The following is a 15661-nucleotide window of genomic DNA, read 5'->3' on the forward strand; positions in this document are numbered from 1 at the left end:
TTTTTCAGGTATCATTTGGACGTCTCGTTTCATCCAGTTTTTGGGTTTTAGACTTCTTTTATCTCAACAACTGTTGTATGTCTTGGGACTCTTGGCAGGTTGATGCGCAATGGGACTTTATGAACCATTAACAAATGGGCAATAATTGCATGAAATGAGTTGCCGATTTGAGTATAATCTCCTGAAAAAACAAATGCTCCTCTTAAGGCCAGGTTTGGTTTAGTTCCACTCCAACTGGTATGCAATCATCCATACCTTTACCAGAAGGTATTCATCCGTTCAATGTAATGGTTAATGACTCAGCCGCCCAAACAGGATCGTCATTGGATCAATAAGTCAAAGGGCTCAGGGCTCTGATAGTAATGCCATGGTCATCCGATCCACCTAATGAATCATATGGCCTTTGACCCATTCTCAATCGTGTCGTGGTGGGGTTATTAACAAGTTTTAACACGTTTAAGAGAAGATAATGATGATGTAGAAAAGATAATGATGATGTTGGGGAAATGCATTGGAATGATCAACAAGCTCCAATATTCTTTCCTTTCCTTGACATTTCTGGGATAGGAAGCAGAAGAAAAGTTCGATGCCCTCACGAGTCACGACGTCACAAGGAGAGTTGGGGTAGAGGGCGAGGGCCCTTTTTTCACGACGTCACAGAAAGCCTTTCTTCGCCTGATTGAGTTGCCCAGAAATTTGGTAAGATTGTAATGTTGCGTGATAGAGAAAGAAGGCAAAGAGAAGGGGGTGGTTTGCATGGGAGGCTAAGAATACAAGGGAGATATGTGGGATTTGAGAAATACGAGAAAAAATCAAAATCAAATACGTGGCTGATAAATTTCATTTGACTAGCACTTGTCCCCTTCCCTCAACACTCTTTCCAATTCAATCTCTTCCACACATTCTACTCCGTTTCTATTTAAGCTAATCACACTCATTCACAAACCCCACAATTAGCATCTCTCTCTCTCCCCTTCTTTCTCTCTTCATATATATATATATATATATTTGTATTTACGGCAAATTAAAGCTCTCATTTCTTCTTGAAAGTCTCCTTTCTTCATCTCCAGAGAGAGAACTGACAATCTCTCTCTTTCTCTCTCTCTCTCTCTCTGCATTGCAGGATAGGTTATGAGTTGGGTTTACCCCTAACCGAATGTCAACGTAAGCCCTCTTCTTAAACCCCCATTTTCTAAGCCTCTTCTTATCAGTTATCCTCTTCAAGTTTTTTTTTTTTTTGAAAAAATTTAATTTTGCTGCAAATACAATAAAAAAACTAGACCTACACAAACACCCCACCCCATCAACCCAGATAGGAAATGTGCTAAAGTTCGTCCTTCTATCTTCTTCATGACGTCATTTCATTCAAATACGATGAAGTAAGAATTTCCAAATCTTCATCAGAAATCTAATTTGATTTCTTCTTCTTTTTCCTCAGCATGAACAAGGTTTGTTCGCCTTACTTTGATCCCGAGTTTGACGAGCTCCCAGAGAGAATATTCGGCCCAACGTAAGTGATATCCCAAAACCCTAATTCATGGAACCCCTTTTGATCATTAGAGATAAATGAAAAGCGTCCCTTTCTTGTTTCCCTTACAGTTGCAGGGTCTGCATCGACAATGAGAGCTTGGAAGATTGCACACTGGTCAAAGTACGTACGATGACCCCCCACCTCCCCAAAAAAAGGGTTTCCTAGGGGCTCTCAGCCATGGATCAATGAAGCTAATACCGTTTTGTTTGCCCTGGTGCTTGCAGGTGAACAGCATAAACAAGCAGGGCATTCTCCTGGAAGTGGTGAAAGTGTTAACAGAAATGAATCTCACCATCTCCAAGAGCTACATTTCATCTGATGCAGGATGGTTCATGTTTGGTATGCTTCCCTCACCCTCCAATAAAACACTAATCCCAATAAGTTACATAGCCTTTTAAGGGCCAATTCTATATGTTCATTTGCAGTTTTTCACGTTAAGGATGAGCATGGCAACAAACTCACGGATCAGAGAGTCATTAACTATATCCAGCAGGTAATGCAAGTGGTGGAGACATGGGCATACCCACTAGATTTTTTATTTTCATTTTTATTTTTATTTTTTATTTTTGTTCTATTTTCATCCCCCCCTCCACCCATTGGATTTTTATATGAAAAAAAATGCATACATGCAGGCTATAGGGACAACTAGGGAGATCCCAAACTCCCTGACCTATGTCAACAACGTTATAGAATCCGAACCTGCGAGCGAGCACACAGCCATTGAAATGAGTGGAGCAGACAGGCCAGGTCTGTTTTCTGAAATATCGGCTGCTCTAGCTGATCTCCAGGTCAACATTGTGGAAGCTCATGCATGGACCCACAATGAACGCCTGGCTTGTGTCGCCTACATTACTGATCAATCAACGGACAGCCGAATTGAAGATCCCCATCGCCTTGCCAAAATCGAAAAACACCTTGCCACAGTGCTTGGGGCAGCCAATATCAGCCGCACCAACCATCAAGAAGTCAAAGGCGCTGATCTCCATGTAGGGGATGCCACCACCACCTGTGCGGAACGCCGGCTGCATCAGCTCATGCTTTCCGTCGAGGATTTCGAAGGGCCGTCTGCGCCCACAACAAGTTCATCGGAGACGCCATTGGGATTGGACGAAGATGATGATGAAGGAAGCAAAGCAATTGTGTCCATTGAGAGCTGCAACGAAAGGGGCTACTCCATTGTGAGCATAGAATGCAAGGATCGGCAGAGGCTCATGTTCGACGTAGTCTGCACGATTACTGATATGCAGTACCTGATTTTCCATGGTTCCACAGCTTCCCATGGAGGTTATGCAATGCAGGTGTGTTTCAACCACCTAATATCACCATCATCATAGTTAAATTTGGGGAAGATGATACGTTGATTCACCTAAAGATACTCACAAAATTGAAATCAAGTTAGGAGACATTTATCCAAGAAGGTATCAATTTAATAATCGTGTTGTTACAGGAGTACTTCATCAGACATATAGATGGGTGCATTGTAAACAGTGAAGGTGAAAAGGAACATGTTGTGAAATGCCTAGAGGCTGCTATAGAGCGTCGAGTCTGTGAGGTAAGCAAGCATTAAGCATTAACAGAAGAATCATGCACAAGTTTAATTTTATGGTTTGATAATGGGTGTTTTCGTGTTTGTGAAGGGGGTCCGGCTGGAGCTATGTGCAAATAATAGGTTGGGGCTGCTGTCTGATATAACTCGGGTTCTGCGAGAGAACGGGCTTGCCGTAGTTCGGGCAGATGTGGAAACGCAGGGAGAGAAAGCGGTGAATGCTTTCTACGTGAAAGACCTTTCAGGCAATGATGTAGACACGGAGTTCACAGAGCCAAAGAAGAAAGAGAAGTTCATAGAGTCAGTGAAGAAAGAGATGGGTCCAATAGATCTTGCAGTGAAGAAAGAGATAACATCAAGCCCTAGCTCTCCTGATCATAGGCCCCGCTTCTCTGTTGCAGACATGGTGAAATCTCATGTTGATCGCCTGTCCAACAATTTCATTCCCATCAAGAACTGATGAGTACTGTAAATATGAAGTGAATTAGCAGGGAGTGGGATTGTACCCTAAAATAAACTCATCAGGAATGTAAAGGGGTAGGGTTATCCAAATTGTACAGATGCCAGACTTTTAGGTCTAGGGCATGGATTGTACAAATAAAATTTGTTCCCACTAGGTTCATTTTTTGTACTTTCTTTGGTAGGTTTATGTTCTCATTTGTCCCTAGGTTGTAAATATGAAGAATAATATCATCTTAGAATAATCAGCGTGCCAAACTCTTGGGACACATTTTGATGTGTGATGGAAACGTTAGTGTGTTCCATAAGACTAATGTTCAGAAACTAAAGAGAAAACAACGATTTGACAAGCCTAAAGAGAGCTGATATTCATTTCTGAGGGATAAGACCAGGTTGGGTCTTGACAAATTAAAGGCTAAAGGCTAAAAACTAAAACCCTAATTGGTACAGTAATCATAACCACAAGGCCAGAAATTCTTAAGTTAGAAATTTGGCTATGTTAAAAAATGTCTCAAATTCCTAATTAATATGAATTTCTTTTTGTAAAGAATATTAATCATATAAAATATTTTCAAAATTGATATTATTGTAATATTAGATTTCCTTATAAAATAAGGAAAGTTGTTGAAAATATCTCTATAAATATTCTAGATTGAGGAAAAAGTTATGAAATGGAGATGAATATGTGATAGATAGAAATGTGAGGAAGGACGGGATACACCCGAAGGCGTAAGGAAGCTCGTGTTCACAGGGCATGAATATAAGAAGTGAGAAATTTTAGGAATTTTATAATTGGATGTGGTTCTATTCTTTATAATGTTTTCTATTGCATAATAGAATAATTCTTTCTTGTTCGTGAACGTAGGTATAATTGTTTAAACCACGTTAAAACCTTGTGCTCCCTTATATTGATTATTTTATCTCTATGTTCTTGATCTAATATTGTTTATGCTAACAAAGAAACAATATGCTTATGTCATGTTGCTCGACAATCAACTAGACAGAATGTTAATAAGTAAATTCAATGAGAAAATGGGGAAGAAGAAGACACCAAAATTAGAGCTAACTTGGTGGAGTTGAGAAAACCCCATCCAGTATTGCGGTCGATCGAGTAGAGCCAAGAAGAAATCTGACAAACTCATTAGTCATCAGTCACACCATTTCACCCAAACTGCCCTGAGCCCTAAAGATGGGCTTTCTAAATGAATTGCTTCACTTCTCAAAGCAACCATTTTATTTTTTAATGAGCTTTTGGGCTGAGATCAAGCTTGGTATCAATTGCAAATGTGTTCAAGAAGAAGGTGCGTAGTTGAAATTTAAATATGTTAATGAAGTAATTCAAGAAAGGATCAGTGGATGCAATTTATCTTCCGATTTTAATTGTTTGTAGGCTTGTGGTTTTGTATTCAATCTTGAAATTATTCTCTCTCTCTTTCACCTCATTTGTTCTTCTCCACTTGTTTGTCTTTGAACTTATTAAAGCTATACTCTTTTGATGTATTGGTTGGTTGGTTAAGGAAATGAATTGAAATTTCATCATGTATAGTTAGGAAAACTTTGATATAATTTCAGGTTTGGTTATGATGCCAAAGGATATTTAGTAACAGGACTATAATTTGGGTGTACTGGTTGTATGTTTACTCAATCAAAATGTAGCCTGAACTAATGAACATTCAATTTGTGATAATAATAAAAGAAATTAATTTATCTTTTTTTTTTTTTTTAAATAATAATTATATAATATTATAAAATATTAAATCGAGTTCAATCACCTTAAGTTTTCTTGGGTACGTCAAGCCTTAAAAAGTACGAAAAATATTTGTTCAAATCCGCCAAATCATCAAATTGAGTTTGGATTGGGGTGGACTTGGACTAATCCACCCAAGTTACATCCCTATTTGGTGATATGCTTTGAATGGTTGAATAATGTTAGAGTATTGTTTGTATATGAATTAATACATTTTGTTGGAAGAGGTTCGATGCATCCAATTTTTATACATGTATTTGCTTGTTTGATGAATAAAATTAGAGGAAAAAAAAAAGGACTGATGCTCTTTCTCTCTTTTGATGGACATGTAAAATGATACAGCTTCACTGACAAATATCAAATTCTTTTCTAACCAAGTTTTAGGTTTATTCTCCTCAGCCAAACAGAATGTAGAATCATGTGAAACACATCAAATTTCTTGGCAGGCTGGTTCAGCTCAAAATGTCTCCTAACAGCTCTCACACCCTCCTTGAGCCTCGTATACTTTTCCTCAGATATTGCTTGCAGCACCTCCTTTAACCTCGGGATCTCCGATGCCTCCACCTTAACAGAGAATGCTTCCCATCTCAACACATCGCTGAATGGCAAAACATAGTGATCGGAGAGTATTACAGGAACACACTCGGAGTAAATGGCCTCGACTATTCTGGGGCTGGCCACCTCGTGGCCGCTGGGGCACAAGCAGTACTTGGATTGGAGCATGAGCGAGTAGTAGTCCATGTCCTTGGGGAGGTATTCATAGACGCGGAGGTCAGTGTCACGGCCCATCCAGTGTTGGAGGAGGATGGGCCTAATTGGGCCGTGAAGCCCACCAGCAAAGAATGCCAAAAATGGACGTGGGCTGTTGGGGGGTGGAGGGGAGAGGAGCTTGGGGTTTACGTTGCCACCGTAGAGGTGGATTTCGGGCAAGCTCACGTCCTTTTGGGGGTTGAACCCTTCGGAGGTGTTGGCATTGCATAACACCCGGATCGATGTGTTGTATAGAACTGGGTGGCCCCGTGATGCGTGAGGACCCTGCCATAACAAGAAGTCTTTCCGATAAATTTGGTCTTACAAGCGTGTAGCCCACGAGATATTGAGGACTTTTTCAGTTTTTTGAACTTGTCTTACACCGTGTTCTTGTATGTCAAGGTATTTTTTCTATGTAGTAGTTGGAATTGGACAAAAAGGACGTTAACAATCATGACTTCCATTTCACATATATACCAATTTTTGTCGAAGTCAACGTGACCAATAATCATAAAAACGTGAAGGTATTCCATTTGCACCACGAAACAATTCTTAAGGTACCTTTAAAAACTGTTTTAAAGAATAGCCCCCCGTTTCCAACAACAAAAAAAAAAAAATTGAAAATGTATTTTAAACCATAAAGTACTAAATATATATTTTTTTATTTTTAAAAATATAAAATAGGATTTTTTTTTTATGTTTTAGTTGTTTTTAATTATTTTAAAAAAATAATTATATAAATATGAAAAATAATTAAAAATAAAACACTACAATAAATTTTATTTTTAAATATATATATATAATCCCTCCTAAAATGCCAAGAGCAAGTTTGAAAACCCTTTGGAAAATTATACTCCAAAAACAATTGTCAAAGTCATGTTGACTAATCATTATGTTTTTTTTTTTTTTTGACCCTGTGGGCTACCAATGAGAAATTAACTTGAGGGTATCAAATTAACATAATGAAACTTTTTAGATTCTTATATATTAAGGTTACATAAGAAGCTTTTTCCAAAACGGTTTAAAAAAAAAAAAAGATTGTGAAAATAATTTTTTAAAATAGTTCTCTAATATTTTTCAAAATAAAAGTTTGTTTAGAACTTAAAATATTCTAAACTCATTTTCTATGTTTACAAATATTTTTAAAAATAACTTTTATAGGTAGAGATTTATTTTCAATCATTTTTTATATTTGGATAATTAATTTTTAAAAGAATTCTAAAAAAAAAAAAAAAACTAAAATACGGTATTAGAAAACACCAAGTTTTCAAAACAATTTCAAAAACTTGTGTTGACAATAATTGACAACTAAATGTGTTCCTAAATTGTTTTGTTTTAAAAAACAAGAAACCATTTTTGAGAACAATTCCCAAACATTCTAATTTTCTAATATTGATTTTAATTTTATGACAATTAATGGCATTGCATGTAATTTAGTATAAAACTTAGTATTCGATCATTGTACTTGGTTTGGGGAAGTATGTTGGAGGGGCTACTAATAGTCAAGGTATTATTGCCAAGAAAAATAATCAGGGAAAAGAGATGAAAAAAAAGAAAAAGGAAAAGAAGAGAGAGAGGAGGTGAGACTCACCCAATCATGACAGGCAAGCATGAAGTGATCAGCCCCTTGGGTTGTATTCCAAAAGGGGTACTTGGTAGAGATGACACTCACGTAATCAGACACGAATTGTCGAAGTGGAGTGAGGTTGTAGGTGAGAGGCTTGTAGAGGTACTTCACCATCCACGTAACACTGAAGGGCATGAAATAAACGTGAGCACGCTCAGCATCTCTGGTTCTGAACTTCCCATCTCCATGCTCGATCTCGTGTATGAACCTTCCTTCTATAGTATATATGTCCTTACACGGTCCATCGTGGATCATGGGCACCTCCCCTTCTTCATACACGTACACCTTCAACCTTTTCTCCATCTCCGCGTAGCTCCTGTAATTTTTTCCACAACAAACAGTATCATTACATGTTCTTTTATTTTTATTTTTATTCATTTTTTTGGGTTGTGTAATGATACTCAGGGGTACCCCTCAAATTAAAGGCTAGTGGAAACTGGAAGATCATCATATCATTTTAATGTAGAAGGTTATAGTTATTAATTAGTCATTGCTTACAATAGAATAGAGTATGATAGAATCTACACGCTACAGCATCCAAATATCATTGCATAATAATAGCTGCGAGAATTAATAATATTGCTAGTTATTTTGGGAAAATTTTTGATGATTGAGAAGATCCTTCTTTATATGGAAGAAAATCATCTACACCTACGCATCCTTTTAGGTCCAGTCCTAACTAGGAGTTGGCGCAACCTCGCCCCACTCTTCCCATGGTCCCAGGCTTCCTCAGTTTTGAACTTCTCCATATTGATATGCTATATGTGATTTATATTTCAATGAACCAGTTTTTTTTCGTTAATCTCAAGACCACTTGACAATTTTTGCCATCTTAAGAAAAGCAAAACCGATTTTGTCTATTCACGATAAAGCTAAGGAGTAGTAAAAGTTTGTGGGGGTGTCCATATACCACTATCTCTTCCAATAAGTAAATAGCATGTCGCTTTTCCAGTAGCCATGAGTGAACTGAGAGGCCTGAAATGGAGTGATTGAGAGTGCGCACTTGGCACACCTAGCGTAAATTAGAAGACTCCCTCAGTCATCACTCCTCCCTCAGTCCTACAGCGCACGAAAGGGTAGTGCGCCCTAGTTGACACGCTGGAGGTGACTTCGAGGCAAAGTCGGTTTTGAAAAGTGGGGAAAAAAAAGGGCAAAACCTTTAATTATTATTGTTATTATATTCGATTCAAAAAATAGCTTACTGATAAAATGCGCCGGCGTTACGATACACGTCACCGGTGGGGACCTCATTATTCTCTTCTCCGTCGATCTCCGACGATCGGTTTAGATTCGAGAACGCCTTGCGAATTGAAGCACGCGCTCGAGCGAGTCCTTCTTCCTGCCCTTGATATCTTGTCCGTTTCTTGATTTTTCTCTGTAATTATCAAGTAAATTAACCATATATATAAATACAAAAAGGAAAAAGGATCGAGTTTACGCATAGAGTTGCAGTTTAAAATGAAAATCTTGCATCACTGATTTTGCAATTTGGCACGGTGATCTGAAATCTAATAAGGAAAAAACACTTTTAAATTAAAACGCGAGAGATGCTCAAATCGTCCAATGAAAATTTCCCGTCTTAATTGTGGCATAAAAAAATCAGTCTAAATCATCGTGAAATCATAATATATAGAGAGAGATGAAACTTACAATGAGAGTATGGTTTCTGAGTCGATTGACGTAAAAAGCAGGAGGTTGAGAGGAGAAAACAGCTCGGACCTCATGAGAGGCAGTGACCTTGGTCTGCAACTCGATCGTGGCCACTGAATCTCCTGGTTCGGCACCTGAAAACTTTATGGACTGACTATAATGGCCCGAAACTATGCAAACCACAAACACCGACGCAACGCACAGACAAGAAAGGAGCGAAACAAGCGTTCCATAGTTAGTCTCCATTCCAATACCGTCAATTCACACCACCTCTTTTTCTCTGTCTGCTTTCTCTCTCAAGAAACCAGAAATTCTGTTGTGAGTGATCATCAGACTCTAGGACGCATGTTCAAGTCTGGTGTTTGGTTAGCCAGAATCATTTAGTTAGGAATCCTCCGAGCTGTGGGCATTGAAATGAAGGGAGAGAGACAGGCAGAGACAGAGCCAGACAGAGACGAATGCGAGAAAACGGTTGTGAAAGCGAAGTGAAAAGGCGGGGGGAGCAGAGACTGGAGAGAGCTCTCTTCATGGTCTGACATTTAAGGCGGAAAACCGGAAAACCGGAAAATGATAAAATGTTGAATTACGAATTTGACCCTATATTTGGAAGGATATTACCGTGTGAGCCAGATGTGCATTTTATTTTCCCCCATTTCTTTTTCCATCTAAACTTGAATTTCGGTCTTTCACCTTACTTAAAGTCTATTTGATAGTGATTAAAAAGCGTATCTAACATTTTTAATAGATTTTTATCATTTAAATATTAAAAAGATTAAAAACGTTTTTTAAAATCACTATCAAATACACTTTTAATAATGCCGGTATGAAAAATAGTTTTAATCGAGTTTCAATGTGAAAATGTATTTTTCTTCCATATTCCAATAATTTGAGAACTAAGGAAGAATCCATCACAATTCCTCTAAAGGAAGAAACAATTTATCTTTTCTTCGTTTTCACACATAGGATCAAATTTTCTTTTCTTCGGGACAGCGTTACATTGTTGATCTCTAATTTTTTGGGTAGGGCCATTTTAGAATCCTAGGTTCCTTCTCTTTCGAAACTTAGATGAGAATATCTAAATGACCCAATCCCCAGATGTCAGTTAGGAGGCTCATGCACAAGCAATGAATTTATCTGCTTGCCCGCCTACTTCAAATCTGCCACATCTATCCACCAACTTCACCAATGCTAGTCTATTATCCGTTCTTTATGATCGTCCTTGTCTCTATTTTTAAGCTAATCATGGCTATAATATAACATTACATGAACCCTGTTCTCCTACTAAGAAGAAATTCCAAGCTGTACACAGCAATATTGAATCATAATGGAAGTTGGATGTTAATTCTCCGGAGCCATATCGAATGCAACACCATGTGCAGTACGTCAAACCGCTTGGCCGGCCGATTCAGCGTGAAATGTCGTTGCACTTGCATCACTGTCTTTTGCTTTGTTAGATATTCTTGAATGGGAATTGCTTGCAAGATTGTCTTGGTTTCCGGTATCCTGGCGATGGGAATGTGAACTGAAAATTGGCTCCAGTCAAGAACATCGCTGAATGGCAACGAGTAGTTGTCGGAAATGATCACTGGGACACAGCCTGCGTATATTGATTCCACCACTCTAGGGCTAGCAACTTCGAATCCACTAGGGCACAAGCAAAATTTGCTTCTCCCCATTAGTTCAGTGTAGTTTAGGGTTGTGGGGAGGTACTCGTGAACTTGGATGTCCTCATCTTTTTCTTTCCAGTAACGAAATAGTATGCTCCTTACTTTGCCATGGGCACCGCCTGCGAAGAAGGCAAGGATGGAACGATTGGTAGGGGGTTGGCCCAGGTAAGGCGGCCCCAGCATTTTATAGGGGACGAGGATTTCCGGCAACGAGACGTCGCGGACCGGTTTGAACCCTTCACTGGTGTTGGCATTGCATAGAACTCTGATGAAATGTCGGAAGAACTTAGGGTTGGCAGCTGAAATTTCAGGTGCCTAATCCAAAAATTAAACAGCTTAGTGTTGTACTCATTCTTCATCCATACAGGAACATACGAAGAAAAGAAAAGAAAGGAAAAGAAAAGAAAATAAATTATGCATGATGGAATTGAGTAGTGAGGCATGCTATCATTGGAGTAACGCGTAATGTGAGAGTGAAGTCAGGCTTCTTTGAGAGATCAATTTTCCTTCATTATGAAACCTAACAAACTTCAAATCATGTTGTAGCTTGAACCCTAATCTTCTAATTGCTTGAAATATATACGTATGATTAAGCTGGAGAAAGAAAAAGAGTGGCATACCCAATCATGACAAGAAACCATGAAATGATCAGCCCCACTGCTTCGATTCCAGAATGGATATTTCCTTGATATTACGTCAATGTAGTCTGCAACAAGTCCCTGCAGGCGAACCCGAGAGTAGCTGGCGGAATTGGTGTAGGGCTGATAGACGTAGCGAATGATGTTGACGACACTAATGGGGATGTAGAAGAGCATGGCCTCATCGGGATGGCGAGCAGAGAAAGGGCAGTTCTTGCTTTCCAACTCATCCATGAACTGCCCCTCAATGCCGTAGATTAGATTCATGGGGCCAGAGTGGAAGAGGGGCTTTTCTCCTTCCTGGTAGGTCCATACCTTGAATCTCTTCTCCATCTCTATGTGACTCCTAATCATATCAGCGGGAAATAAGAAAAATGATACCAAGATATCCTTTCGGAAGAATTCATAAACTTATGCATGAAAATATTTATGTCAAGATCATGGCTTGGGCAAATATTTAGTAATTAATGCTAGTTTTTTCATGTATATACAAAAATTATGGAGTCTAATCCAAGATACTTGTCTTAAAGCATAATCTAATCTCATTTTTCAAAACTCGAATTACTTTCAAATTAATCAAATTAATTAGTTGATTGAGTTATATGATTCAAAATTCATTTACAATTTTTTTTATTTAAACTTTTTTTCTAGATACTTATACCAAAATTTAAATGGTAAATGAAATAAAATTTCAAAATAATAACAAAAAATTAAATATATATATATATATATGGTTTAATTAAAATTTAATATTTTTCCTTCAAAATCTAAAAATAAATAAATAAATAAAATAAATATTATTATATAAAATAACATAAATTATAAATATTATGAAACTTTGCTTGAGCCCAATCTAAAATGAGTTTAGCTTGAAAAAATTTAACTCAAATTTAACAAAGTATTAAAAATGATTAGATTCATGAGGCCAGAGTGAAAGAGGGGTTTTCTTCTTCCCGATAAATCTAAGTTTGAATCTCTTCTCCATTTCTATGTGACTTCTAATCATATTCGCAGGAAATAAAGAAAAATTATTAGAAAAAATTATTGGAGTTAATGATAGAAAGACATCCTTCAGAAAGAAATAAAAAATATTTAGTAATTAATGCCAGATTTTTCAATTTGAGCTCATTATTAAGTGCTTTTTATTTTTTTTTAAAAAGTTATAAGCTATTTTAACAAAATAATATAAAGAGACATAAGTTCTTATTTAGTTTAAAAAAAAATCCAGTATGATGGTTAACTTAAACTCACTTCAAATTAAGAAACAATCAAACTAAAGTAAATTCTATCCAATCTTTAAACCATATTAAACATAATTTAATCTTATTTTTTGAATTATACAACTTATATTTGGGTTGATTGGGTTATATGATTCATAATCCATCCACAAATCTTTTTTTTTTTTTTTTTGTTTAACTTTTTTCCATATACTTGTTCCAAAATTTAAATTAAAAATGGGATAAATTTTAATGATAATAACAAAAATTAAAAATAAATTTATTTATCATTTTAGAAAAATAAAAAAAAAAGTATATGATCTAATTAAAATCTGATATTTTTCCTTAAAAATCCAAAAATAAAGAAATAAAATGAATATTATTATATAGAATAATATAAATTATCAATAGTATAAAAATATTAAAATGAGTTATGGAGCCCAACTAAACTAAATCGAGTTCACATTAAAAAAATTTAATTCAAGTATTAAATATGATTATCCAAAACTATCTAAAGGTTGGATTTGAAATCGAGTTCACATTGAAACAATTTAATTCAAGTATTAAAAATGATTACCCAAAATTACCCAAAACTACCCAAAGGTTGGATTGGATTCAGGTTAGGTCCGGTCAACCCTCCTAGATCATTCTCCTATCTAAAAGCACTTGAACTCCATGGAAAACGGCACAATAGATTCGAGAAAAAAGATTCAAAAATTAAGCTAGGATTTGGTGACCACACAAACAACAAAAGAAATAAAATAAAAAGGATAAGTTTCCTAAATATCAATCTTAACAACAAAAACAAAATTATAAAAAAAAAAAAAACCAAGCAAAAGGATTATGGTTGAGCCAAATTTATATACAAACGGACTAAAACCTAATACTAGTTCATATATTGTCATTAATTTACTTTCTTCTTATTCTCTCACTTTATTAATTGGCTTCCATCTCGGGTCAGCATATAAACTTTAGTAGGAAGAATATTAGTTGATTCTTAGTACTGGGTTTACTCTATACTTCCTAAAGGGGACCGTCAAGAAGTCAATTTCTTAGGATTAGAAAATCCTAAGGATTGAGACAGCAATTAATTGCAGCCAAGAAATAACTACTCCCCGGACTATACATCACATTTGCTTTAGTAGGGCAAATTGCAGTCTTTGTGAGAATCATGGGTGGTAGGCTGATATTGTGTCAAGCCCAGAAGGGTAATGCCAATTGACTTGGCCTTGGGCTGCCCACTCCATCTCCATACCCACTTGCTTCACCCCATATACACCCCTAATCAATCATAATTCTGGTAAAGCAGGAATGTAGACATGATGGGGTTTCTCGAGAACCATGGATGAACTTTAACACAGTGTTTGGTAATGAGTAGACATGACGGGGATTCTCGAACTTTAACACAGTGTTTGGTAATGAGAAAATGGATGAACTTTAACACAATGTTTAGTAATGAGAAAGTCCTACAGAAAAAAATACATAATATGAAAGAAACTAAAATATAATTAAAAATAATAAAAAAATTTATTTTTAAAAAGTTATTTAATATTTGTTTGATTTTAAATCTTCTTTTTCATTTTCTTTGGATTTTTTTTTCTTCTGTTTCTTTACATTTTTCGAAACCAAACAAAACCTAATGGACACCGATTTGCCTCCCCCAGCGCATAATCAACTTCTTAGTCAGATGACTCGGTTACTCAGTGATTCTATTCTATTAGCTCCATGTTAGCTTTATTATTATTATCAGATATTTCAATTTTTTTCTCTCTCTAACAGAAGAAATTTGAGGAAAAAAAAAAAAGGAAGAAGGAAAAGAAAAAACTCAACTGGTAAAAAGCATAAGGGTTTCTGTAAACGGGTCCTCTGGGGAAAAAACTCTCGTTCTTGTATGGAGTGTAATCACGCGATCTTCCTGCTTTCCGTATTGCCACCCGGGCTTTGGCCAAACTTTCTTCCCTCTTCTCAAAATAGCTCTTCTTCTCCAACTGAAAACAACACAAAAATACCATTAAAAAAAAAAATCCAAACTCCATAGAAAGTGGTGTCACTTTCAACACTCACACTACGTGTCCTGTTGCCATTGTCAGAATGTTTGATCAAAGTGGAGGGGAGCTCTGGGTTTTCATTGAACACTTGTCTGTGTGGGGAAGGAGGAATAGTAGAAGTAGAAGAAGAGGGAGAAGAAGAAGGAGAAGAAGAAGGAGAATCATATTGATTAATAATGGAAGAGAAGAAGAGAATGAGAAGGATGATGGGGTAGAGAAGTAATGGGGTAGTGCAGCTGAAGTCTGCCATGGCTAGGGTTTTTGGGGTTGCCTACAAGCTTCAGCAGCAGTGGAATATCATGGTCTCTAGGGTTTAAGAGAAATGAGATATTGTTGCAGAACAAGTCCACCAAGCTGGTGAGACTCCTTTTCAGTTTTCATTGTTCTCACTTCTTTTTTTTTTACCATATTGAGACTGTTCATTCTATACACCCATTTTGGGGGCCCACCTCCCAATCAGCACAATCTTACTGGTGGGTCTCGTTAATCAATCATCAAATCAACGGTTTGATTAGATGCCAAATTTAATCATATAATATATTTTTTTATAATATTAACAAGTGATAAAATAAAGAAGCGGGTCGTAGGGGCTTATCTTAAGGGGAGGAGCTTATCCAACTCACCTATCAAAACAGAAATCTTGGGAGAACCCGGTCAAGAAGGACAACCTGGAAAGATTAGACTTTGTTATTTTAGCTAAATGGGGGAAGTTTTGATATCAAATGGTTATACGATATTTCATTTGGGTATTATTGCCATTGTCAATTACAAAATGGGTCAT

At 36.7% G+C, this 15661-nt stretch overlaps 3 protein-coding genes across 4 annotated transcripts; 1 reads left to right on the top strand and 2 right to left on the bottom strand.

Annotated features, from left to right (window-relative positions):
* The first annotated feature begins 97 nt into the window (after window positions 1–97).
* On the top strand, window positions 98–3794 carry LOC117912911 (ACT domain-containing protein ACR2). 2 transcript variants are annotated; one of them, XM_034827710.1, is made up of 8 exons: window positions 98–699; window positions 1439–1510; window positions 1600–1651; window positions 1756–1870; window positions 1957–2024; window positions 2164–2829; window positions 2979–3083; window positions 3169–3794. In XM_034827710.1, exons 2-8 carry the CDS (start codon window positions 1440–1442, stop codon window positions 3535–3537), a joined length of 1446 nt encoding a protein of 481 aa, XP_034683601.1. In that variant the 5' UTR covers window positions 98–699; window position 1439; the 3' UTR covers window positions 3538–3794. The 2 variants fall into 2 exon arrangements, with proteins under 2 accessions (XP_034683601.1, XP_034683600.1); XM_034827709.1 differs by lacking the exon at window positions 98–699 and adding an exon at window positions 720–1164.
* A 1745-nt stretch (window positions 3795–5539) lies between these two features.
* On the bottom strand, window positions 5540–9807 carry LOC117912432 (probable glycosyltransferase At5g25310). The gene is made up of 4 exons (XM_034827008.1): window positions 9311–9807; window positions 8863–9035; window positions 7625–7976; window positions 5540–6318 (listed from the first exon to the last, which is right to left on the bottom strand). Exons 1-4 carry the CDS (start codon window positions 9554–9556, stop codon window positions 5653–5655), a joined length of 1437 nt encoding a protein of 478 aa, XP_034682899.1. The 5' UTR covers window positions 9557–9807; the 3' UTR covers window positions 5540–5652.
* Window positions 9808–10465: 658 nt separating this feature from the next.
* LOC117913540 (probable glycosyltransferase At5g11130) lies at window positions 10466–15254 on the bottom strand. Its single transcript, XM_034828534.1, has 4 exons — window positions 14897–15254; window positions 14663–14820; window positions 11598–11961; window positions 10466–11292 (listed from the first exon to the last, which is right to left on the bottom strand). Exons 1-4 carry the CDS (start codon window positions 15128–15130, stop codon window positions 10630–10632), a joined length of 1419 nt encoding a protein of 472 aa, XP_034684425.1. The 5' UTR covers window positions 15131–15254; the 3' UTR covers window positions 10466–10629.
* Window positions 15255–15661: the final 407 nt, after the last annotated feature.

The sequence above is a fragment of the Vitis riparia genome, chromosome 4 (assembly GCF_004353265.1).
Source record: "Vitis riparia cultivar Riparia Gloire de Montpellier isolate 1030 chromosome 4, EGFV_Vit.rip_1.0, whole genome shotgun sequence".
Lineage (NCBI taxonomy): Eukaryota > Viridiplantae > Streptophyta > Magnoliopsida > Vitales > Vitaceae > Vitis > Vitis riparia.

Excerpts from the sequence above, each read along its gene's own strand:
- LOC117912911 (XM_034827709.1), top strand. Across the intron at positions 1,511-1,599 it reads GAGAGAATATTCGGCCCAAC|TTGCAGGGTCTGCATCGACA; the intron begins GTAAGTGATATC and ends TTTCCCTTACAG. Across the intron at positions 2,025-2,163 it reads TCATTAACTATATCCAGCAG|GCTATAGGGACAACTAGGGA; the intron begins GTAATGCAAGTG and ends GCATACATGCAG.
- LOC117912432 (XM_034827008.1), bottom strand. The coding sequence starts at position 9,556 with ATGGAGACTAACTATGGAACGCTTGTTTCGCTCCTTTCTTGTCTGTGC. Across the intron at positions 7,977-8,862 it reads AACGCCGGCGCATTTTATCA|GAGCTACGCGGAGATGGAGA; the intron begins GTAAGCTATTTT and ends AAAAAATTACAG. Across the intron at positions 6,319-7,624 it reads TGCTTGCCTGTCATGATTGG|GGTCCTCACGCATCACGGGG; the intron begins GTGAGTCTCACC and ends TTGTTATGGCAG.
- LOC117913540 (XM_034828534.1), bottom strand. The coding sequence starts at position 15,130 with ATGGCAGACTTCAGCTGCACTACCCCATTACTTCTCTACCCCATCATC. Across the intron at positions 14,821-14,896 it reads ATGGCAACAGGACACGTAGT|TTGGAGAAGAAGAGCTATTT; the intron begins GTGAGTGTTGAA and ends TGTTGTTTTCAG. Across the intron at positions 11,293-11,597 it reads TGGTTTCTTGTCATGATTGG|GCACCTGAAATTTCAGCTGC; the intron begins GTATGCCACTCT and ends TTTTTGGATTAG.